The sequence below is a fragment of the Sinocyclocheilus grahami genome, unplaced genomic scaffold, assembly GCF_001515645.1.
Source record: "Sinocyclocheilus grahami isolate Dianchi unplaced genomic scaffold, SAMN03320097.WGS_v1.1 scaffold56.1, whole genome shotgun sequence".
Lineage (NCBI taxonomy): Eukaryota > Metazoa > Chordata > Actinopteri > Cypriniformes > Cyprinidae > Sinocyclocheilus > Sinocyclocheilus grahami.
The window spans coordinates 3,645,928-3,670,176 of NW_015505235.1; the positions used below are offsets into that span (position 1 = coordinate 3,645,928).

Sequence of the window (24,249 nt, forward strand, 5' to 3'; positions counted from 1 at the left end):
TGTGTGTGTGTGTGTGTGTGTGTGTGTGTGAGAGTGTGACTAATAAATGTGTGAGTGGAGCTTTGCTTGCATGAGCTGGAGGCTTAACTCAATTTTAGTTTTGTGTGTATGTGAGATAGAGAGGATATGTTAGGGAGCTGGCGGAGTCTCTTGAGTGTTCTGAGATTTGCTTGCATGAGATCCGTCCTTATCTAAAGCTTGAGAGTGATGATCTTGTGTGGTTTGACGTTGGTCCTCAGTGGAGCTTGGATTTAGTGGTGTGTTTGTAAGCTGATATGTGTCGCATTGAGCTGTGTCAGTATGGTGTGCACGTGCCTTTACAGATGCTACACTTTTAAAGTGCCCAACCATAGTTTTTAGTGTTAGTATAGTTGTCTTAAAGGGACATTTACCCTCAAAAAGTAACATTTGTCATCGTTTGGTCACTTTCTTGTCATTCCAGACTAGTATGATGGAACATGGGCATGATGATGATGATTAATAATAATAATAATTCATTACATTTATATAGCGCTTTTCTAGGCACTCAAAGCACTTTACATGGTCAGGGGGTATCTCTTCATCCACCACCAGTGTGCAGCATCCACCACGATTATTATTATTAGTGTTTGATTCTTATTAATATTTGAGTTATTATGGTTAACAGATATTAAAATCATAAATAATTTTTATTACTTGAATTAAAATAAACTTAAACCGTAATATATATATATTACGGCTGTCAATCGATTAAAATATTTACTCTCGATTAATCACATGATTGTCATGAGTTAACTCGTGATTAATCGCAACTAAATTGCAAATTTTTATCTGTTCTAAATGTACCTTAAATTAATACTTTTCAAGTTTTTAATACTCTAGTCAACATGGGCATGGACAAATAAGGATGCTTTATGCAATATATGTTTATTATTATTGAAACCATAGTCAACATAGAGCATGAAGACTAGACATGTTTTAAAGGTCGTAGATGTTTTTCAAAGAACTTGTTCATGTCTATTAGACACATGAAAAAGAACAGAAATACCAGGTTCCCATTATGTCTCTTTATTTGCACTAAGCAATTTACTTACACAAGCCTGTTTACATTTTTGCAAGACAGGGCAGCTCACTTCTTCTGAACATGCAAAATGTGCTGGATAATTATTGATCGCGATTAATCGAATCCAAAATAAAAGTTGTGTACATATTTTTTTTGTGTACACATGCATGTATATATTTAATAAAAATTGTATGTTTATATATTATATATATTTATAAATAATATAAATTCTATGAATATAAATATATGTAAATGCATGTAAATATTTTCTAAATATATATATATATCTATGCTGTATGTGTGTTTTTTTAATATATACACAATAAATATACACAGTAAACACACGTATATTATGTACACAAAAACTTTATTTTGGATGCTATTAATTGTGATTAATCGTTGCCCAGCACTTATATATATAGTATAAACACTCTAAGGCAACATTTCTCATTTTCACAGTTTTTTCATATATATATGTATATAACTAAGAATGATGTCAAAAACACAACAAAATTAGTAAACCCTTAACTAAAATGATAAAAAATGTATTCAAACAGTTAAAACTATAATAATATCTCAATGATACTAAACTAACCCTGACTACTACTACCATTTTATTATTTTATTTTATTTTACTTAATTAAAATACCTTTTATTTTAAAATATACTAGTCAACATCTGAAGTGGATCAAAACCTTTCATCAAAGTTGTCCTAAAACCTAAAACCAAAATGCGTTCTTGTCTTAGGACAACTTTGATGAACTTTTTTGATCCACTTCAAATGTTGAGTACTGTAGTTTGAAATACATTTTGTTTAATGTTTTAGTCTCTTTTTTTTAATTTATATTTTTTAATATATAATTTTTTTTAATCTTATATTTACAATGAATTAGCAATTCAAGACAGTATTGTCATATACCTATTCATTTTATGTAATTTCTCCATTTTCAGGTGAAAAAAACAAACAAACAAACTAACAGAAAAAAACTATATACATCCTCAAGCCCAAAATTGAAATTGTAATGGCATTTATAATGATTTTTATAGTGTTTTTTGTGCATTTTGAAGTTTGACAGTCTGTCTTTTTGTTTGTGGAAAAGAGCAGCATAAACACTCTTCAAAATTTCTCTTTTTGAGTTTTCCAGAACAAAGTCATACAAGTTTGGAACAACATGACTGAGTAAATGATGACATCTTGAATTAAATCACTCCTGTAAATATTCATACGCTTAAGTGTTCATAGTCTGTGTTCTTCTGTGTATGTAGGCGATTGTGGTTGTTCGTTTTTTCAAAACTGTGCAAGTACTTTTAGTTCTGAATGGTGATGCTGAGCTCTCGTATGAACCGGTCACCTCCGTACGCATATTCAGAGCTCTTTGTATGGCTTGATGAGAAGATCTGGGTCCCATCGTCCGTTCCAAGAGTAATGAAATCTCTGGCAGCGTGTGTGCGTCTGTGTTCGCATATGAAAGCTGTGCAAGTGAAAACCCGCTGACAGCTTGGTGGGCGTCTGCTGTGATTGGATGAGACAGAAAGGGGGAGGAGGAGTCCCTGCGTGACTGTCAGGAGTGTATGAAGATGGAGGTGTCAGCGCGGTGCATGCCACCAAGACATCCAACGGTCTACATTACTCAAACCAGCCAAGAGTTCCCCAATGCACTTCCTCAACTACTTCATATGGACGCACATCAAAACTCTCTTTTATATCCCCTGCTGCGCACACATGCACTTTTATATCATTCAACACCGAGATGTTTTCTCGCAAGAACATTTATAGGTCAAGAAAGTCAGCATAAATGCATATAAACACTGCAACTGTGTGCTGTTTTCACACAGTCGCTCTTTTATTTTGCTCGGCCAAACAGGCACAGGCACAAACACATTATTAAACAACATTATTAAACCGCATTTCCCACAAGCCCCTGTTTGGTGCATTCTGGGACACTGGTTGTTCCTTTGAAAGATGGTGCCGTATGGATTGACCACTCTGGCTTTCCAATACCAACAAGCTTCATGGAGCTTACAAGCAGACACCCCCTAATAACTGTATACAGAATGCTAGTTATTTCCTGCCCAGTCTGTCTGTCTCGCTGTCACTTTTTCTTTTTTGTCCTTTTTTCTGTAGTTCAAAGTACACATCTGTGTCCGTATTGTGAAGGGGTTTGTCAGTGGTCCTGAACACATGCTTTTCATGTGATCAGAAGAATGTGGCACATTCCAAGAATACGGTACACTTTGTTTTAAACACATCAATATATATATATATATCCCTCCTTTAATTGTTAGATGTATTCAAGGATGCATCTGCCAATTAAAATCATGCAAAAAAGTTGCTATTTTGACATTTATTGTACTAAAAGTAAATCATCTATTTTCACATTTTTACACACTTTTTGAATGCTAACTGCATTTGTCAAACTTTAACATTCCCCATTATTTTAATAAGGAAATTATTTTATAATTTAAATTATAATTGATTTTATATAATTTATGGGAAATATAAGTCTATCAAACCAGCATTGGTCCCAACCTAGCTACTTTTATTTAATTAATTAATTAACTAATTCATTCATTCTTTTTTTTTTTTAAAAGATTGTTTGCCCCTGAAACTCAGATTTTATTTTATTTTCAATTAATTAATTCTTTTTTTTAAACAAAAAGACTGTTTGCCCCGAAACTCCGATTTTATTTAATTTTTTATTATTCATTTATTCATTCATTCTTTTTTTAAATAAAAGACTATGTTTGTCCCCTGAAACTCACTCAGATTTCACATGACAAAATGTGTCTCAGTGAAATGATGAAAAATTAATCCTTTCTAGATAATAGTATCTGCATCGACCATTATTTTATTTTATGTTATATTTTGTTTTATATGTATTTTATTTTATTATTCATTACATTTTGTCTATTTAATTTTCATATTTAATTCATAGAAAATAACAGTCAAAAGGATTTAAATTTTTTCTTTTTGTTATTAAACTGTATTTATTCCCCAAATTTTAGTAACCAGGTTGGAAAAAGTTGTAAACCTCCATTTGAAGAAAATGAATAGAAAATAAACAGCTCAAATTATATTTAATTTTTTGTTGTATATTTTTGTTACAATTTTCTGACGGTTAAGCACCTCCTTTCACTGACTATTTGTTGAAAAAGAAAATAAATAATTACATCATTTACATCATTTTAACGTTGTAGACTCCATTCGTGGAAAGTGCCTAGTACTGACAGATTTTCTTTGCTCCGCCCTCTTTCTGACACATTCTTGATGCTAATTGCACGTTAAATGTGTGTATCGTATGTTTTCGTATACAAACTTTCATTTCTCTGCCAGACTTAGCCTTTTACACGCACTCTCATGCACCAGCCGGCCCGTCCACAGATGACAAGCTCTTGGCGGTCAGAGTGGAAACCTACTCAACCTCAGGCCGAGACTTTAATAAAGCTAATTAGCGGGGCCTAAACGTCACCTTTAAATATTATCCCCAATAAACCAGAACAGTCCTCTTTCACACAGTGCCAGTCTGAAGAGACCTCGGATGCCAGACACTTTGCTGTATTTTTTAAACCAGCACTGTTGCAGGTTTCTAGTGAGGAAAAATGTTTTTTAATCACTTTTCATGCCTGGTTAGTTTTGTAACCATATTTTGGACACATTGAAGCTATCTTTGAATGTCCTCTGCGTTCAGATGTGGTATGTACACATTTATGCGCATGTAGTCATGGTGTAAAGGACACAGAGCTCTTGTGTCCTCAGCTTGTAAAGCCTGCACTGTGTTTGTGTTTTCACAGCAGCAGGAAGACACCTGTGTTCTTTTAGAGGACTTTTATGAAAGAAACATTACGGCTGACTCCTTTAATTGTCCAGGGAAATGAACTGATTTACTTTTCATTAGAGGAGGCCCTTGACCCGGCCCTTTAGACGGCCGTAATGTCACTAATTATTTTGATGACTTCAGCATGATTGTGTTTCCATGTGTCCCTGTAATGAGAGCGTATCCTGTCGTGATGTCATGGGGAAGCTTACACACAGCCTGCAGGTGTGAGGCAAGTGTCTGAGATCTCAAAACAGCCCACAGACACACACACACACACACGCGCACTCATGACAGTGGTCTGACCGCTGACAGCTTGTCTTTGGAGAGCTGAAGTCAGGGGAGCCTCATGTCTTCTTGTCCATTCACAGCACAGACCAGTGCAAAACCCAAAGCTTGTCGAACTGTTCAGGGGAGGACATTATAAAACTGCTTTGAGACTTTTTCTGGGGTGTAAGGCCTGTTTACACCAAATCCAGTGTGATTAAATAATACATTAAATATTTGCAAACAATTTATCTCAGACAACACTAATTTAATGTCAATTTTTATTTTATTTAAAAAAAAATGTAATTAACTAATTTCATTTTATTTTATTTTAGGTGTTCCCTTGGCGGTGTCAATCACAAAAACACATGACAAAATGTGTCTCAACTCAGTGATGAAAAATTAGTCCTTTCTAGATATCACTATCTGTATCAGTCTTTTTATTTTATTCTATTTTTTTATTTTATTTTATTTTTATCAATCATCTTACTGGCAAACGTGACAAAATATGACGTCATGATGAATATGATGAATATAACTCAGATAAAAAATTAAATGTAAAACATCTGCATCAGTTTTTACAAAAATAAAAAATAATGTACTGTAAAATGTATTTTAATAAAATAAATACATTTTACAGTACATTATTTTTTTAGTTTTAACATTTTTATCATCTTAATTTATTATTAACATCTTATTTGGTAAATTTATTTTAATTTATAATTATATTATTTTACATAAAAAAAAATCCAGACTTTGTTGTGCTTGCCCCCTGAGACTGTATTTTTGGCCCCTACAGGCTCAATCCATCGCAGTTGAGGCTCAGACAAATGCAGGACTGTCGGAGCGCATTGCCACACTTGAGCAGGAGGTGGTGCGTTACAAAGAGGATGCTGGGAAGGCACAGGCCGAGGTGGACCGGCTCCTGGAAATCCTCCGTGAGATGGAGAATGAGAAGAACGACAAGGATCGCAAGATCAACGAGCTGGAGAGGTACACAAACTTACACGTTTACTCTTAGTATAAGACAATATAGACTTCTGTTGTTTTTATGTAGCTACTATTGACTAATCCAAACCCTTTTTAAATTTAAACATAATTGATTTCATTCGTGAATTTTTTCCACAAAGTAAGGTTCTGCAAGATTTAGGTTACTTTTGGGGATAAAACCCCCAAATGAGCGGATACTTGCAACCTCTTACTTGGTTTGTGTCTGTTTTACCACGTTTGTTGCTACGCACGTAATCTTCAGTTCCATGTTCAGTTTATCTTGTATTTAGCCCAATATTTTTTCAATTTTTCATTTATGCAACTTCCACAATTTATTTTCCATTCTCCATCTGCCATGTTTCCACTGCAGGATTCATGATTGCTTGCTGAAATAAAAGCAACAATATCAGCCTTTCTAGCATCAGTAAAAATGTCCCTTGTATTGAGTATTGCGACAACCCTAGTGTAAATGTACCTATTTCTATATATCGTTACTAACAGATAAGTCACCAATTCAGTTCAAAAGAGTTTTTTTTTTGTATTTAAGACTCTAGGGTGTCCTTATCATTGTATACTTCAACTGTGTGCACATTAGTACTCTATGTCCTCTCAACATTTTTTGGTTTTAGAGCAAGAGCTAAAAGAGCTGTTTGGGGCAAGGATTAAGACGAGGGTGTCTTCTGTTTGTGTTCTTTGTTAGCTGCCATTCTCACCCACTCAGTCATTTCTTATCCTCCGTTTATTTTGGCGTTAGACCAGAACTGAGTTGCAGGAGATTTTGGAGAGCAACTTCAGCGCTCATCCCACGGCATTATGGGATTCTGGCATTGTCTGATAGATTCATTGCAAGCATAGATTTAGTTCTAATCTCCAACACATTGCTCTGTTCCCAAAGTACAGTACCATTCAAAAGTTTGGGATCGGTAAAATTAAGGTTTTTTAAAAAAGTTTCTTATGCTCATCAAGGCTGCATTTATTTGATCAAAAATACAGAAAAAAATGTAATTGCAATTTAGCGCTACGTCACAGAAATTAATTACAGTTTAAAGTATATTAAAATAAGAAACCAATATTAGAAATTGCAATAATATTACACAGTATTTCTGTTTATTTCTGCATTTTTGATCAAATAAATACAGCCTTGATGAGCATAAGAGACTCCATTAAAAACATGAAAAATCTTACTGATCCCAAACATTTGAAAGGCAGTGTATGTTCTGTGTTCATAGACATGGAGAATAAGAGCTCCAACTATTATGCATGTCTGCTCCTCCCAGGATATGTTGCACTTTATGTCGGTGGTGTAAACATCTGTGTTTTTGGCCTGTTTAATTGGACTAATTAATGGAAGGCATATATAGAGCTTCTCTCGTCTTGGCTTTCATAAAGAAATAAAGGAGATGAATAATTGAAATCGGGCTTGAGTGTAAACAGACAAGAGTCTGGGCTGGAGGTGAAGAGTCGTGGAGGTCACAGATGTTGATGTTGTGCATTGACAGTCGTGTAGTACTCCCTTACAGCCTCCGTCAGGCTTTTCAAAGCGGTGTTGTAGTTGGAAGTTGGACAGGGCCATTTATTTGCTCTCGCCGTTGGATACTAGAAGTGTTTTTAGGTGGATTTCTGTTGATTCATAAATATTCATCTGACGCGCACTGAATGTCTCACACTTTCTTAACAGATCTGCGTTAGGAGAGGATTAGACTAAAACAAACTCCATATGGTTGGCTCGATGCATCATTCATGTCAACTGACATTGTCTGATAGATTCATTGCAAGCATAGATTTAGTTCTAATCTCCAACACATTGCTCTGTTCCCAAAGTACAGTACCATTCAAAAGTTTGGGATCGGTAAAATTAAGGTTTTTTAAAAAAGTTTCTTATGCTCATCAAGGCTGCATTTATTTGATCAAAAATACAGAAAAAAATGTAATTGCAATTTAGCGCTACGTCACAGAAATTAATTACAGTTTAAAGTATATTAAAATAAGAAACCAATATTAGAAATTGCAATAATATTACACAGTATTTCTGTTTATTTCTGCATTTTTGATCAAATAAATACAGCCTTGATGAGCATAAGAGACTCCATTAAAAACATGAAAAATCTTACTGATCCCAAACATTTGAAAGGCAGTGTATGTTCTGTGTTCATAGACATGGAGAATAAGAGCTCCAACTATTATGCATGTCTGCTCCTCCCAGGATATGTTGCACTTTATGTCGGTGGTGTAAACATCTGTGTTTTTGGCCTGTTTAATTGGACTAATTAATGGAAGGCATATATAGAGCTTCTCTCGTCTTGGCTTTCATAAAGAAATAAAGGAGATGAATAATTGAAATCGGGCTTGAGTGTAAACAGACAAGAGTCTGGGCTGGAGGTGAAGAGTCGTGGAGGTCACAGATGTTGATGTTGTGCATTGACAGTCGTGTAGTACTCCCTTACAGCCTCCGTCAGGCTTTTCAAAGCGGTGTTGTAGTTGGAAGTTGGACAGGGCCATTTATTTGCTCTCGCCGTTGGATACTAGAAGTGTTTTTAGGTGGATTTCTGTTGATTCATAAATATTCATCTGACGCGCACTGAATGTCTCACACTTTCTTAACAGATCTGCGTTAGGAGAGGATTAGACTAAAACAAACTCCATATGGTTGGCTCGATGCATCATTCATGTCAACTGAGAGACAATTTCTGAAATAAACACCAGCCGCAATTGCTAACCGTGGCGCTCTGAGCTAATTACCGCTCAGAGTCGAGTTATGTTCTCGAAACACACCGGGGAGTTCGGTTCTCAAAAACCTCCCATTGTTCTCCCTGTGTCGTAGTTTTCCAGCACTCTTGATGTGGTTGTGACGGAGAGTTGTTCAGACAGATCCTCTTTTGTTAGCGCCTGCGTCTTTAATCAAGATGCGAGTGGCAGGTAGAAGCGACGCGTTCTGTTCAGAGTCAGGATTACCTTTCTCCGAATGCTCCGAGATGGAGAAGCCAACGCTCCTCTTGTTGCAGATCAGTAGTACGGAGGCAGGCCTTGTTCGAAAATGCCTTCAAAGTCACATAAAAATGGCAGAGGGTGAATTGGGGCATTGGGGTATTTATTTCATAAATCCGGTAGCTGTAAATTTGCAGGTAATTATGGAGGATTGTGAGGCTCACTGTTTGAGACGGAGCTAAAATGGGAGAGTGAGCTAGAGGAGACAAGTAGCAAAGAAATAGAGGTAAAACAAATGAAAAAAGCACAACAGAAGTACTATTTGTAAGGATAGTGAAGCAGAGTCTCAAAATATGATATGCCTTTGAGTTTCAGAAAAGATGCGGTGCATTCTATGGAAATGTTTAAGGACTAAATTTAACACATTACTGTGTATTGTATTTTTTGAGTGTTATTTTAATATTGAAACATAAGCCATACAAAACACTCTCAGAACATCTACAACTTCACCCACTAGTATATTTTGTAATAAAATAGGTATGTAACCAAAGATTAAAAACATTTAATAATAATAATGATGATAATAATAATAATAATATAATTGAGTGATAAATGATTAAATAAAAAAATATATTTTTGAAAAATGCATATATGTATTTTATGTAATATAATGTATGTTTAGATTTTTATACTATATTATTATTATTATTATTATATAGTATACAGATCAAATGTATATAGATGTATGGATTATATTATATTATATATTATATTATTGTATTTCTAGTCTAGATTTGAATAAACCTGTCATTGTGCACTGTGAATATTCTGACAAGTTGACTATTGAATTGAATTGACAAATTGAATATTCTGACTGCGAATGCTCCTTTATAGTAAGTTGTAATTTTTTTTTTTTATTAATATTATTACATTTTAAGCCCATTTTATGCTCTTCTCTGAAAATTTGATGTATAATTGTGAATAAATGGATTCATTCATCTGTATATTCATATCACTTTTCACAGCCTTACTAAAGATGCATATGGTTTTCATTAACTTTGTATTTTTTTAAAGGAAGAAGCATGTGAGATTGCATGTCACATTTTCAGGTTCTACCTTAAATCATCTTTGTGATTAAATTTTTTTAATGTATTTTTCCTTTCATTTTTTATTTATCAGCAAGTCTACATGTGAAGGCTCATGCACTGTTAACTCATGTCTTAATATGTATTTTATGTAATATAATGTATGTTTAGATTTTTATACTATATTATTATTATTATATAGTATACAGATCAAATGTATATAGATGTATGGATTATATTATATTATTGTATTTCTAGTCTAGATTTGAATAAACCTGTCATTGTGCACTGTGAATATTCTGACAAGTTGACTATTGAATTGAATTGACAAATTGAATATTCTGACTGCGAATGCTCCTTTATAGTAAGTTGTAATTATTTTTTTTTATTAATATTATTACATTTTAAGCCCATTTTATGCTCTTCTCTGAAAATTTTATGTATAATTGTGAATAAATGGATTCATTCATCTGTATATTCATATCACTTTTCACAGCCTTACTAAAGATGCATATGGTTTTCATTAACTTTGTATTTTTTTAAAGGAAGAAGCATGTGAGATTGCATGTCACATTTTCAGGTTCTACCTTAAATCATCTTTGTGATTAAATTTTTTTTATGTATTTTTCCTTTCATTTTTTATTTATCAGCAAGTCTACATGTGAAGGCTCATGCACTGTTAACTCATGTCTTAGCTTTCCAAGTTAACCCAGCTCAATCTAGGTGTATTTTCACCTCTCTTTCTCTCTTTCTTCTGCATTTCTTTTCACTGGAATGCTGTCTACTTCCCAGTCTGCTTTCAAGGTCAGTATGCCTACTTTCCTCCCCTGCACTTCCTTACAACTGCAAATCAACTTCTTTAGGTTGTAACACACAAACTATATGCTGCTTTACCAGGGCCTGCTCTGTAAATCGTTTTAAGGATGGTTTGAATGATCCGGGACCTGTGTTTCTGAGGGGCTGGTGGGGGGAAAACTGTATCCGCTAGATGGGGGGGAATAATTCAGCGGTTGATTGTGGTGTGGCGATGCCCTTGGGCGATACACTTAACCCCAATTTGCTCTTTTTGCCTCCATCACTCCCCTTGGACTTGCTTCTAAAGTTTCTATGGAAAAAAAGAGAAATTGCTCTGACCTGAATTGATTAAAGGTTCAAAAGAAAGAATGAGGAAACCTGGGAAGGTCAAGCAGGCGCTACAAATAGAAGAGCTTGTCTTATTAATGCATGCTAGCTTACCTGTGAGGTCTGCTGAGACGAGTTCAGAAGAAGAAAAGAAGGACTCACCAGAGCTTCTGCTGTATGCGAATGACAGATTGAAAGGATGTGGGTGTGGGAAAAGAACGTGGGAGAGCCCTTGCAGAACTTCTAATTGGAGCGTAAAGAATCTCCATCAGTCATTTTCTCCCGAGCGATGTTAAAAAGCTTGCCTCTTCTGCCAGAGCACCGTCGATACAGACGTGTCCCGCTACAGCCGGGATCTCTGCGCTCGACTTGTTTATCATGGTTATTATTTGCATCTCTTTTTAGTTTGGTCTGGAACAGAGACTTGTCAAGCTGTTTTATTTTTTCCGCTCTTATTACTCCACTAGAAAACAAGCCGAATGTTTCGGGAGCGCTTGACAGAACTGTCATTCTCTCTCACTCTCGATCTCTTTCTCGCTCATCTTTCTTCTCCTCCTCTTTGTTTTTTGGCTTTTTTGATTTATTCTCTGGAACTGAGCAACACAACAAACAGGGCTGATTTGATATCTCCCCCAGATGAAGGTGCGCGGCGTAATGAAAAGGAATCCATGTCAGTCTGAAATGAATTTTCCCCAGTGTTACACATTTGCTGCTGAGCTCCAGGGCCTCTTGATTTAGTCTACAAATGCTTGACAATAAATGTGATGTGCATCATTCCCTGAAGAATGAACGCTTCCTGTCTTCTCTTTCTCTCTTTCTTTGTTTCTGTTCTTCTGCCTCATTCTCTTGTTCTGTATTTCTTTTCTTTGTTTCTTTGTTTATTTCACTCTCACTCTTTTTCTCTTTCATTCTCAACCTCTAATTATTCTCTGATTTTCATTCTTCTTTCTTTTTGTCTTTATAACTGTATTTCTTTTTTATCTCTTACTTGTCTCTTAGTCTCTATGGCTATGGTTCTTGGCACATTTGTTTTGCCTAGAATATAAAAATTTAGTGTTCTTTTTTTATAATCATGCATGCAATACAATACATTGCATACAATATTTAAAAATAGATTTTTTAATTATAATTTCTTTTGTAATTTCTTTATAATTCTTATTTTTCCTTTAGTATTTTTTGGCATAACTGTTTTGTCTACGACATAGTCTTATTTGGCCGATTTGATGTTTAGTATTTTCTTTTTAATGGTTTCTTTTTTCATAATTATTTTTTTCTACTCTATTATAATTTTTTTAGTTTTTTAAAATTATTTTATTACGTTTATTTTGACAATTTATTTGTGCACACTATTTCAATTCTTTTTTCTTTAGTATTTTATAAGTGCTATCAATTTTAATTAAGATTAGCATGCAGTATGTTATTTTAGGAATATTTAATATATATTGTCTTTGTAATATATAGTAATATATTTCGTAATATATTTTGTCATTCCTCCCTCTGTTTTTCCTCTCTCTCCCACATTCTCTGTTTGTGTAATTGAAGTCACCATTACTCATTCTGGAGAGGTAGAAGGCTGTATTTCTGGGTTTTGTCTCATTATTTTGGGAGGCTGTTCTGCTGTGCTGGTCTGCCGCTCTCGGTTCCCTCGGCTGGTGAAGGCCACAATCCCGCACAGACAGGGAGGTCTGCGTCTCTGGGCCTGTCGATGATTGCATGCGATCCGGCCGGCTCGGGGAACACCTCCGCCTGTCTGTTGTCTCTGTGTGCTTTCCAGTTAGCTTTGGCTGGTCTGGCCTCAGGGCCCGACCGCATGATTAACTAGATTAGTCAAGGGCCGGAGGGAATCATCCGCTCCGCGCAGGACGGTATGTAAGAGACGCGGGGACACCCCGTCGTGCACCTGGCCGCGAAACCTTCTCAGAAGCCAAAGTCTATTAGGCTCGAAAAGTTCGCTCTCACCACAGACAGAACTGTGAAAATGAGCCCTGCTATCAAGCCAGCTCTGCTCCACCTGCTGCTAGAGAAATGGCCACCGTCTGCGAAGAACCCACATTTCCTGTCTTTTATTAGTCCTGAGCTCACGAACATATCCTGAACGCCAGGAAGGAGATATCCGGCCAATATAAAGACACAATTGACATTAAAGGATGACTTTGAGAGGGATGAGGGATGAAGTAAACACACACTCTCAAACAGTCTTTGATGGCGTTCCACTCCGTTCTCTGCCGGTCAAACAGGTCGTGCTTGCAATAAACAGAAAGGTTTTTGTCCTTACTCAACCTTTTTGCTGTTTATCCCATCCTGGACTGTTAGTGTGGGCACACTTATGTGCAATTCTGTCAGCATGGTTGAAAAGAACAAGAAAAATTACATCAAAAAGTGGGCCCAAATGGCTTGGATGAAAACGCTGCGCGGTAACCATCTGCAGCCTTCTGCGTTGCGCAGCCCGCTCATAAACGCACGTTGGCTTCGTAACATAAGACGCTTTTCTGTTTTCTACCCAGAATTCCTCATAACAGCGTGATGGATTTATTTCTTCAACATCGATTTCCTTGTGCATTCATCTCAAAATCGCACCCAATTTTACCATTGGGTCTTGTTTTATGTTATTAAGTGTCAGGTGTGATTGAACTTTGGAATAACGTTTGCTTTAATGCCGGCCGGGCCTCATTTCTCCAGTTAAGTGACCACAAAACGTAATTGTTTAGAAATGTAGGTTCATATTATTTTGAGAAAGGAAATGTTGAAAGAGCGAACATTTTATAAGGAGTCATTTTGAGGGCTTGTGCATTTTGGGTTGCTAGCTCGACCTTGCGGTGGTGGTCATTCAACAGTGTTCACTTTTGCCTCATCGTGGCTTTGGAAGGACTTGTTCTTCCTTTGAGCGCAAATGTGAAAAGGACTTTTTTGGTTTTTGTGTTTTGAGAGGCGTTTACTAGATGCATGTTTCAAAGACTTCATTATGCAGAAGTTTAGAACATCTTTATAGCCGAAAGTTAGCAAACTTTCTGATGTTTGCTCACACGCTTCAGCTGATATCTTGAGAATTTCAAAGTGCTTTCAAGCCTTACCCTGTAAACATTGCCTGGAGCTGTCTTGCGTATGAATTATTAATTGTAAGATCTGGACCAAAATAATGAATTACTATTTTTGATAATATTCAAGGGTTTGAGCTCCATGAAAATAAGATTCATTAAAAAGCATTAGGTTAGACAGGAGTGCAGAAATTCTCTTCTGAACGCATTTTCACCTGTGTGTCCAGATGTGTGTTTTGTTTGGATTTATATGTTACGTTTTGATGTATAATTAGTGTTTTTCCTCTAGACAAGCTCAAAATTGTGCTGAAAGATTTTTTTCTTTCTCTCCCGCCCTGTCATAGACCTGTTTACCTGTTTTTCATTTTTTCCACTCATGTTAATGTTGCTTCTCTCGTCGTCTGAAGCCGCACTGGCACTCAAATATAGTACAGTTTTCCTAGTATTGATAATATGACCACTAATGCAACATAAAGCTCAGTACAGAGAGGAGGAAGATGACAGGGTTATGTATGTGATCCAGAGCTTTATTTAGAGGAAAGGAAAATGTTGGTAAAGAAGGCCTTTAAATGGGGTCTCTGCCCCTGAACACTTGCATAGCTGTGTTCACTATACAGAGATGTTTCCATTTAGATTTGTGTTTCCTGTGTGTTAGCATGAGAGTGAGATGTTCTCTTAAAATATCTCTTGTATTTATTCTTGTTTACACTACCGTTCAAAAGTCTTAGGTTGGTAAATTCTTTATAGCCTATGTTTAAAAAGAAGTGTCTTATGCTCACCAAGGCTGCATTTATTTGATCAAATATATAGTAAATACAGTAATATTGTGAAATATTATTACTATTTAAAGTAATGGTTTTCTATTTTATATATTTTAAAATGTAATTTATTCCTGTGATGGCAAAGCTGAATTTTCTGCATCGTTACTCCAGTCTTCAGTGTCACATGATCCTTCAGAAATCATTCTAATATGCTGATTTAATGCTCAAGAAACATTACTTATTATTATCAATGTTGAATTTTTTTTTAAAACAGTTGTTGCTTAATAGTTTTCTGTTTATCAGAATTTTTTGATGAATAGATCAAAAGAACAGCATTTATTTGACAGAAATCTTTTGTCATTATTAATATCTTTCCAATAAATAATTAAATAAACAGATAACTGACACCAAACTTTTAATATAAAAGTTAAATGAAAATGAATCAATTGTTTGTTTGTTTTTTATACACATTTAATGTAACATTTTACATAAAATGTGTATAAAAGTTAAATTACAATGAATATAAATACATTTTCACAGGTTTCAGAATTTTTAGATATCTCGAGTGATGATCCCAAATTCAAATTAATACAGACATTAAAGCAGACATATTATGCCCCTTTTTACAATATGTAATATAAGTCTCTGGTGTCCCCAGAATATGTCTGTGAAGTTTCAGCTCAAAATACTCCACAGATCTTTTATTATATCATTTTGAAAATGCCTATTTTTAGTTGAAGCAGAAAGCGGCTGTCACAGTATATATACTAAACACACAAGTTTACGTTAAAAACACATGAGTTACAAAAAACAGTCGGTTATGTCTGTGAAGGTAAACAGCTGGGAAATAAATGGCACGTTTATTTTAGATCTTCCACTGCTCTGTTGTCTCCTCTGAGACTGGGACTGTAAATAGTGTTCTGTGCTCGTCTGTGCAGCCAAAGACAGAACAGTTAGCATGTTTTGCTCAAACTTTCGCCATGGCATTAGAACTAGTATACCGTTGTCGCTTGCGAAAACACAATAACGGCGCCGTGGGTGTAAATTTACAGATTAAGGGGTGGTAATATTATAATGAGATCCCTTTGCACGTTACCAAGGGAGCGAAATCAGACGCACTCGTTTTCTCAGACGCTTGCAGAAAAAGGCTTCCTAAAACAAAGTTACTGGGTTAATCTTTTTCACGTTTCCTTGGTTGGTAAATGCACCAGGGACCTGATTATAGCACTTAAAACCTGGAAAAGTCAGATTTTCATGATATGTCACCTTTAATATTTTAATATTTTAGAAATATTAATATTTGCAATCTAGGTGATTAGGTTACATGATGATTTCATCTTCTGAATATTCCTTTTTATGTAAATGCAGTTGGGTGTTGTGTGGTTCATTGTTTCACTGTTACACTGATAAATGTAAAGCAGAGCTATATTTTGGGTCCATTTAAGGAATCTTTGAAATCAGTATTTGACTTAATCTGACAGGATGGGCTAGATTCGAGTGTCACCATCACTTAGTGGACCATAGTGGAGCTCACTGAAAATATTGGCATGCATGCTAGTAATATCCACCTAACAAAGCCTCTCTGTCAACAAGGTTTACGAATCGCTTTTGTTATACACGGTACCTGCGCCATCGTACGCTTTTATCACAGCATATCAAAAATACCAGAATGACTGGCAAATTACATCTGAATTAGATGTTGCCATTCTTCTTTACTGTTGTAGAAGTGTTTCCTCCATGAACTCTGCGAAATGGGGTTACCTATCCCATCACATCAGAGCTCAAATGGAGACATATAAACATATAATCAAAACCCTGAATAAAGGCTGGCGCGCAATGCATAAAAACAGTCAGCTGCTTATTGCAAGTGTAGCAGAGCCAAGCAGATGGCTTGGCCTCTTCTGGAAACACCAAATAGGAACATTCCAGTATATTTATGACCTGTTACACAAACTCCCTGGAGCACACACACAAAGTCTTTCTTTTTGCTTTGTTATATGGTCATGTTATCTTCAAGATGGTTTTTTGACAGCACAGCGCAATTTGCCTGATGTTTCCAGAATGGACATGAAATTTATTTGCGGCGCTTTTATTAGATTTTTGTAATAGCTATCAAATTAGCAGTGTTGAGGAAACTACTTTGGAACTGCAACTTGTTAAGATGCTCATAAAGTAGTTAAACTACAGCCAAGCTACACTTAGGGCAATAGTAATGCTAGTTAACTAAAAATAGCTTTTTGAGAAAAAAAAATAAAAAATCTTTCTGGAAGTAATTGTCAGATGGTACTGCTTATTTCTGCAGTTAGCCCATTCATCTGGGATAAGACTCCAGAACTAACTAATAAAACTAGAAAATGCGTTTATATAACAGAGCCGAATACATTGTTTAAATAAATATTTCGGTTTTAAATGAATTGGTGAATCATTTAAATGAATCAGTGAATTGTTTGTTTAAATCAGCGAATTGTTTAAATAAATCAGTGAATCGTTTATTTAATCAGTGAATCGTTTATTTACATGAACCATGTGAATGAACTGATTCACCAAATTAAATCCGATTTCCCAATGCAACATACGAGAGAGAGGACAAAGTTCACTCTGCTGATGGAAAAAAACAGCGATGGAGCCAGCTGTCATGCTACACCGCCGCTTATTGGTAAATCTGCACTGTTTTGAAACAGCTGATGTGCTGTTGTCAAGTTAGTAGCATGCTGTTTTTAGTTATTTACACCCTAATGGTGCAATAGAATCAAGGACCTATTTTGTTTTTGTTAGCCTCAAGACCCGATTTCTGTTTGCGTTTGCAGAAATGTGTGATTATAACAAATATTGGGTACAACAGTGGATGAAATAGTAGTAGACTTCGCCTCTTCGTCGCCTGCACTCTGTCAACATGTCTCGTGATCCTCATGTCCAAGAGAAAAGAAAAGAAAACCTTGGGAACCTTCTGAAAAGACAGATAATCGCTCAAACCAGTTGCTCCTTTATTAGCAGTATGTCACCTGATCTCCAAACCTTTGTATGGCAGTTGTTAGCAAAGTTGTACTAGTATCTGCAACGGGAGCCAGAAGACTGCGGCTTTCCTCTGGTACTTCCACACAGAGACTACACTGTGCTCAGGACAGCTCATCCAGAAGAACGATCAGGTTCTAGTGGCGCAGCGGCTTGGCCAGCTTTCTCCAAGCCTTGTTCAACGTCACCTTGCTTCAGCGAACACACTCTGAAAGCTCCAAAGCATCTTGGTGCCGCTTTCCTGGCACATGTAGATGGCTTGTCATATTCCATAAGCCCCCATAATAACTCTTCAATTACCTTCCTGTATTGTGTGTCTTGGGCAATGCTCTGTGGTGTCAAGGGGGGGCCGAGGGAGGTCTTTCCACAACGCTGTGTTATTACTCATTTAAAGACATTGGTGTTGGCATAGTCTGTGGTACATCTGTTCTGCAGGGCAGAGGCGCAGCTTTTCGCTTTTTTTTTGATTAAGTTAAGATGGTTAACGGTAACCGATCCTAGCCGCCACGCTGCCAGTGCGCAATACACCGGCGGCGGCCACGTAAACAGGAAAACTCGCGCTCTGACGCTCGTTGGGGCCGAGCGACCGCAGCATCTAGGCCTGTTGGTGAGACACTTCTCAGAAATGAAAACGGCTCGAATGCTCTTTTAATTTATTTATTCCTTCCTTTTAGTGCTTTGTGTTCCTGCGGGTTTCCATGCCACAGCAAATGGAGGAGGCAAAAGGATAATGAGAAAAATCCCAGAGCTCAAACACAAACATACTGCCTTTCATTTGCAGCACAGCTTGATCTGTGGAGATCAGTCCTGCTCTCTTTTGTTGTCATTTATAATAATAATAATAATATAATAAGCTAGACCGCTTTTGGCTCTTCTCATTGACCCTTCTGTTTGTACTTTACTGCTTGTATGTGTACAAAAGAAGATAAAACTCTTAAACACTTTGAGGAAGAGGTCTTTGATTCTACTTGTGGCCTGATAATATTAGTTGGTATTTCATTTTATCTTTTTAATATACAGTATTTTCCTAATTAAAATATATTAAAATATAGTTGCATTTTCAAATTTATATAAATTCAAATTTAAATATATACAATCAGACGGTGATCTGAGTTCATCAGTCATACATAATGCCATTTTATTATATTTTATTTTTTGTTTTGACCCATTCCTAATTATACACTCTTAAAAATAAAGGTGCTTAAAAGGTTCTTCACAGCGATGCCACAGTAGAACAATTTTTGGTTCCACAAAGAACCATTCAGTCAAAGGTTCTTTAAAGAACGATCTCTTTCTTACCTTTTTATAATCTGAAGAAGAGGTCGACCCCAATCGTTCGGCTGATTAATCGGCCGATTTTTGGCATTTTTTTAATGAATCGGCATCGGCTGATTATGCTGCAAATTAGGCCGATTTATAGGCAGGCGCCACTGCGGGCAGCTAAGCATTGCGGGACTCCCTCTGAGGCTGCGTGAGAAAGAGCGGCTCACACTCTGGCTTGTTCACACACAGCTTCAGCTAATGGCAGGGCAAAACAGACCGTTTCGAAAGTGGAATTGACGTTTTACCCTACTAGAATTGATGCCGGAAAGTTATCATATTCATAAGTGCAACAAGTCATTTGCATGTGAATGTAGAAACACGTTCAATTCAGACGAAACTTCTGGGCTGATTATAACGTGCACGTTAACTTTCCTCATGAAATGTGTGTGTGGGTCCGACAATAGCATCCACTATGTCATCGCTTGTGGCCAGTGCACTCTTAAGCAGTTATGAGCAGCAGGCTGTGTAATATGCGTGAAATCTTTTATTTTTGTTATCACTATAGCCATTTGACTTATAGCAGTGTCCAGTGTTTCCGATACATTGAGTTATTTGTGGCGGCTCATCACAATATCAAAACTGACCACTACAAATAGATTTTCCAAAAGGCTTATACTTCGTTGAATAAATTGAGCGCTTCACGTTTCAAAATAAAAATACAGCCCAGGTGTTTTTATATGAATGTATCTTTGAAAAGAACTGACTGTCTTCGGTAAAGCTTTGATGTCATTTTCATTTCGTCTTTCCTGTAATGCCTGATAAAGTAGAGTTTGTGAGCGCAGCACTGATTTGATTACAGCCGTTACCGGGGAAACCGCTATATCTCCCGCTCCAGCAGTGCCTCCTGCTGGCAGAGAATTAATTTGCAGTATGTGGGAAACACTGGTGTCTGTCAGCAAACATAAACAAAAAGCATGCTTCAGAACTGTTTTGAGAAGGTGCTTAAGTTTTGAGCCATGTATTATTACTCTAAATTGGGCTACTACTACTATTACTATCTTGTACCCTGCAATAATCATTTGCTCAAACTCACTTTTATGAGATGAATGGGAAAAAAAAAGAAAATCGGCCAAACATATCGACCAAAAAAATCGGCATCATATATCGGCCACCGGCTGCCCTGATTTCTAAATATCGGCATCGGCCAGTGAAAAACCCATATCGGTCAACCTCTAATCTGAAGAAGCTTCTTTCGCCACAAAGAACCTTTTCTGAAACAGAACCGTTCTTCAGATGTTAAAGGTTCTTTATAGAACCATTTAGACAAAAAGGTTCTTCTATGGCATCGTGAAGCACCTTTATTTTTAAGAGCGTATACAACACTTATTATTTTGTAAAAGATGCCTGATTTTCAGATTAAAATCACCAGGACAGTATCAGTACAGCATCAGGTTGGATAAAAAATTAAGTAGAAATTGTGTTTTTTGTTGAATGGTGTAGTAAGTTTTCATTTTTTTAATATATTTTTTTATTTTGTTTAAAAAGATACACAGTTAACTTAATAATTGTACTATATTTATTTGAGCTTTAGTACAAGCTTTTAGTTTGTATTTTATTTTTTATTTAATTTTGTTTTATATTGACCCATTCCTAATTCAATACATAGCTTATACATTAAAATATCACAGATTTTAAAATCACTTTAAATGTACAATAGGCATGTGATCTGATTTCATCAAACATAATGCAACATTATAACATTTTTATTTGATCTTTGTTTGATCCTTTTATTGTGTTTTTGTTATTCTGAATATAATCATGCATATTTTGTTTTTAAAAATAGTATGTGAAACATTATGCATTATTTCATAATGTGCATTCTGCAAATCTTTTGCCAATGCTAGTTCCTAAAAAGTTGCTATACCATTAGTTGTCAAAGACACACAAGTTCCTCTCTCCTCATGTTTCCTGTATCCATCCACCTCAATGTCCATCTGTAAATGTCTGACTGAAATCTGTTGGTGTGTCCTTGCAGGCAAATGAAAGACCAAAGCAAGAAGGTAGCCAACCTGAAGCACAAAGAGCAGGTGGAGAAGAACAAGAACGCACAGTTGATGGAAGAGGCTCGTAAGCGAGAGGATAACATGAATGACAGCTCTCAACAGATCAAGGTAAAGTCCACATGACATTTATTTACTTTATTCACAGTTATGTACAGTTCTTGAGTCTGTTCCGGATCAGACTTTACTCATATAATGTTGCCTAATTGAAATGCAGGATAAATCCCTGTGCCTTGCAATGGATTTCAAGCAAGGGTTTTACACACAAAACCACTGAAATCTGACTAGAGCAGTGGCTGTTATAGTCTTAACATTGAAATGTAACCCATAATGAGGCCCATCAACCTTTTAAGAGGGTCAAAGTCCCCCCAAAACCATGATTTATTCACAAAAGTTCAATCTTTTGTGCAGCGTTTAAAGGTTTTTCTTTTGCGCTGCCTAGAAATGTGTCTCCTCAGAGCGATCCGTCTTCTGATTATATAAGTTTGGATCTCAGCTCCGGTTCCTCATTTGAGAATTGCTGGGATTCTTCTCAGGTAAAGAGCGATCTCATGTTTCCCTCATCCAGACCGCATTCACGCACATCCTGACCTCGTGTCCTCCTCTCATTGTGAGCTTTGGATTTTGGGAAAAGAGAAAAGGAGAGAATAATTGAACGATGAAATAAGACACAGTTGTTCAGTGCAACCGCAGGAACTATTTTTGAATTTATGGCTCCGCGATATTGAAGCAGAAGCATCGGTATCCAGGTATCGGCGTGTTTAGTTTGAACTGATTTGCAAATACAAACGACCTCATCCAGGCTGATGTAACTTTCATCATATTGACTGTTTTTACCCCGATTTGACAGGATGGTGGTCTGTGGTGGCCGCTCCCGCCCTTCTAGAGTGAGGGTTCAAATAGAAAGCCAGAATCAGCAGTTAATGTCTGTGAGAATCTCAGCGCAAAAAGTCCCACTTTTTATGGAGGGGCTGTTTTTCCTCTTTGCCGTAGACCTCTGGACAACAATGCCACAGCGGCCCTCCCTTTGTTGTGGTTTTCTGTGTTTTTCCTGGCCGTCGGTTTGTTCTTTCGATCATTCTCCCTTTTCACATTTTCCTTGTACTGTGTCATGTGTTCTTTGTTTTCGTTCGAGTTCATATGCTCTTTTTCTGACAGCAGGATTGATGTGCTATTGGACCTCGACCTGTGGTACCCGGCGACTGTTGCGTCGGTGTGTGCGTGTGCACAAATACGTGTTGCGGTCAAAGAGAGCTCATTTATGACTTCAGGGCCCCAGCATCCTCCGTGGGGTCACGTTGCCGCAAGCCCACATTGTGGCTTGCGCTCCCCCTTTCGAAGCACCCTGATGCGGCTGCATCGCGGGCCTCATCTGGAAGCGGCGACAGCTGCTTCCTTCAGCCAAGACCTTCAACCACCACCACCTTCCCCCACAGGCACGTCACGATCCGGCCTTGAGGCCCTGAGACTGCAGATCAGGCGAAGCCCGAGCTGTCTCCACACTTTATTGGACGTGTTTGGAAGGGAAACCGATTGTTGTAGATGATTTGGTATGGTTACGGTGATCCTGCTCCAATCGGTTGGTCAGGGTGAGCTGAGAGAGAGGTTAGTCCAGGACACCAGAGCAGTCATCTCTCTCTGACCCGGCACTAAAAATGGCTTTTTCAATCAATGAAGAAGGTTTCCATTGGAGCCCTGAGTGGGACATGGGGTGGTCGGTTGTGGTTGAGCACCAGAGCTGCACAAACACATTCAAATTATCAACTGTTGACATTGGAGAAGGTTAGATGGTCAGAAAGGAAGGACTCTTGCTTCTATTTTTTTTTTTGTTTCCTGCTGGTGGCGTTGTGCTGCTTTCACATGATTTGATCCAATCAGTCCTCTTGTGGTGCTTTCTTAGGCAAGTATCGGTGTAACTTCCAACAAACACATAGACCTTACTGTTAAACTTTAGTGTGTAATGCGTGCTATTGACATGATTCATACCTCAAATTGGGCTTGAACTGAACTGGTCTTAAAGGTCCCATATTGTACACCTTTCTGGAGTTTTGATGTCCTTAAGAATATATATTTGCGGTATAAGTACCAAAAAGCATCTCAATATATTTTTACAGCTCCTCTCTCAGGAGCTCTGTTGAGAACAGGTCGATTTTGGTCTGTCTAATTAATATTCATGAGCCTCTCTTCTGATTGGCCTATTGTTTTCTGAGTGACGCGTGTTGTCCTTGCTCAGCAAAAGCATGGACGCGGTGTTGTCTGGGGGTTTGGCAAAAGGAGAGTGGGACTGTGGGCGGTGCTCGGGGTGGTGACTGAAGGCGGTGACTGTGTAGTCCTGACGTCAACTTTTTACGGAAGTCACAATGGTTCGTGAAAAATAGCTAGAACTTTAAGCAGGCTGTGTGCATTTTACTGTGGACTGACTGTTTTGAAACTTATATGGTAGTTAAATAGCCCCTAGACTGCAGTTATCGTGAAAAAAGCCAGGAAATTTAAGTTTTGACAATATGGGACCTTTAACACGCAGGAAGTTGAACTGAAATTGGAATGGCAGGAAGTGGAAATGACTAAACTGCAATGCTAAGAAATACAACACAGGTAATGCATTCTGGGAAATGAAGTGGTGTTCAGCAATCTGTTTGTCTGTAAGTCCTATAAAACCTTCAAGACTAAAATTAAAAAATGGACCAACTTTCATTCTAAAATTTATTTAAAATTGTTAAATTCTATTTGAACAATACTTATTAGGGTTGTATGAATTTTTGAGAATTTAAATTCAAATTCAACCTTTTTTTCTTTTTTGCAACCTCATTTGAAATTTAATTCAAATTCAATAATGGATTTGGAATGAAAAACACTGTGAAACAAATTTTTA

General features: G+C 36.9%; 1 protein-coding gene across 1 annotated transcript in view; it reads left to right on the forward strand.

Annotated features, from left to right (window-relative positions):
- The window catches only part of LOC107584049 (ELKS/Rab6-interacting/CAST family member 1-like), a 198,789-nt gene that overhangs the window by 55,685 nt on the left and 118,855 nt on the right, over window positions 1-24,249 (forward strand). The window contains exons 11-12 of the mRNA XM_016270453.1: window positions 5,924-6,117; window positions 21,353-21,488. Coding sequence (XP_016125939.1) covers window positions 5,924-6,117; window positions 21,353-21,488 — 330 coding nt within the window. The remainder of the gene's footprint in view (window positions 1-5,923; window positions 6,118-21,352; window positions 21,489-24,249) is intronic.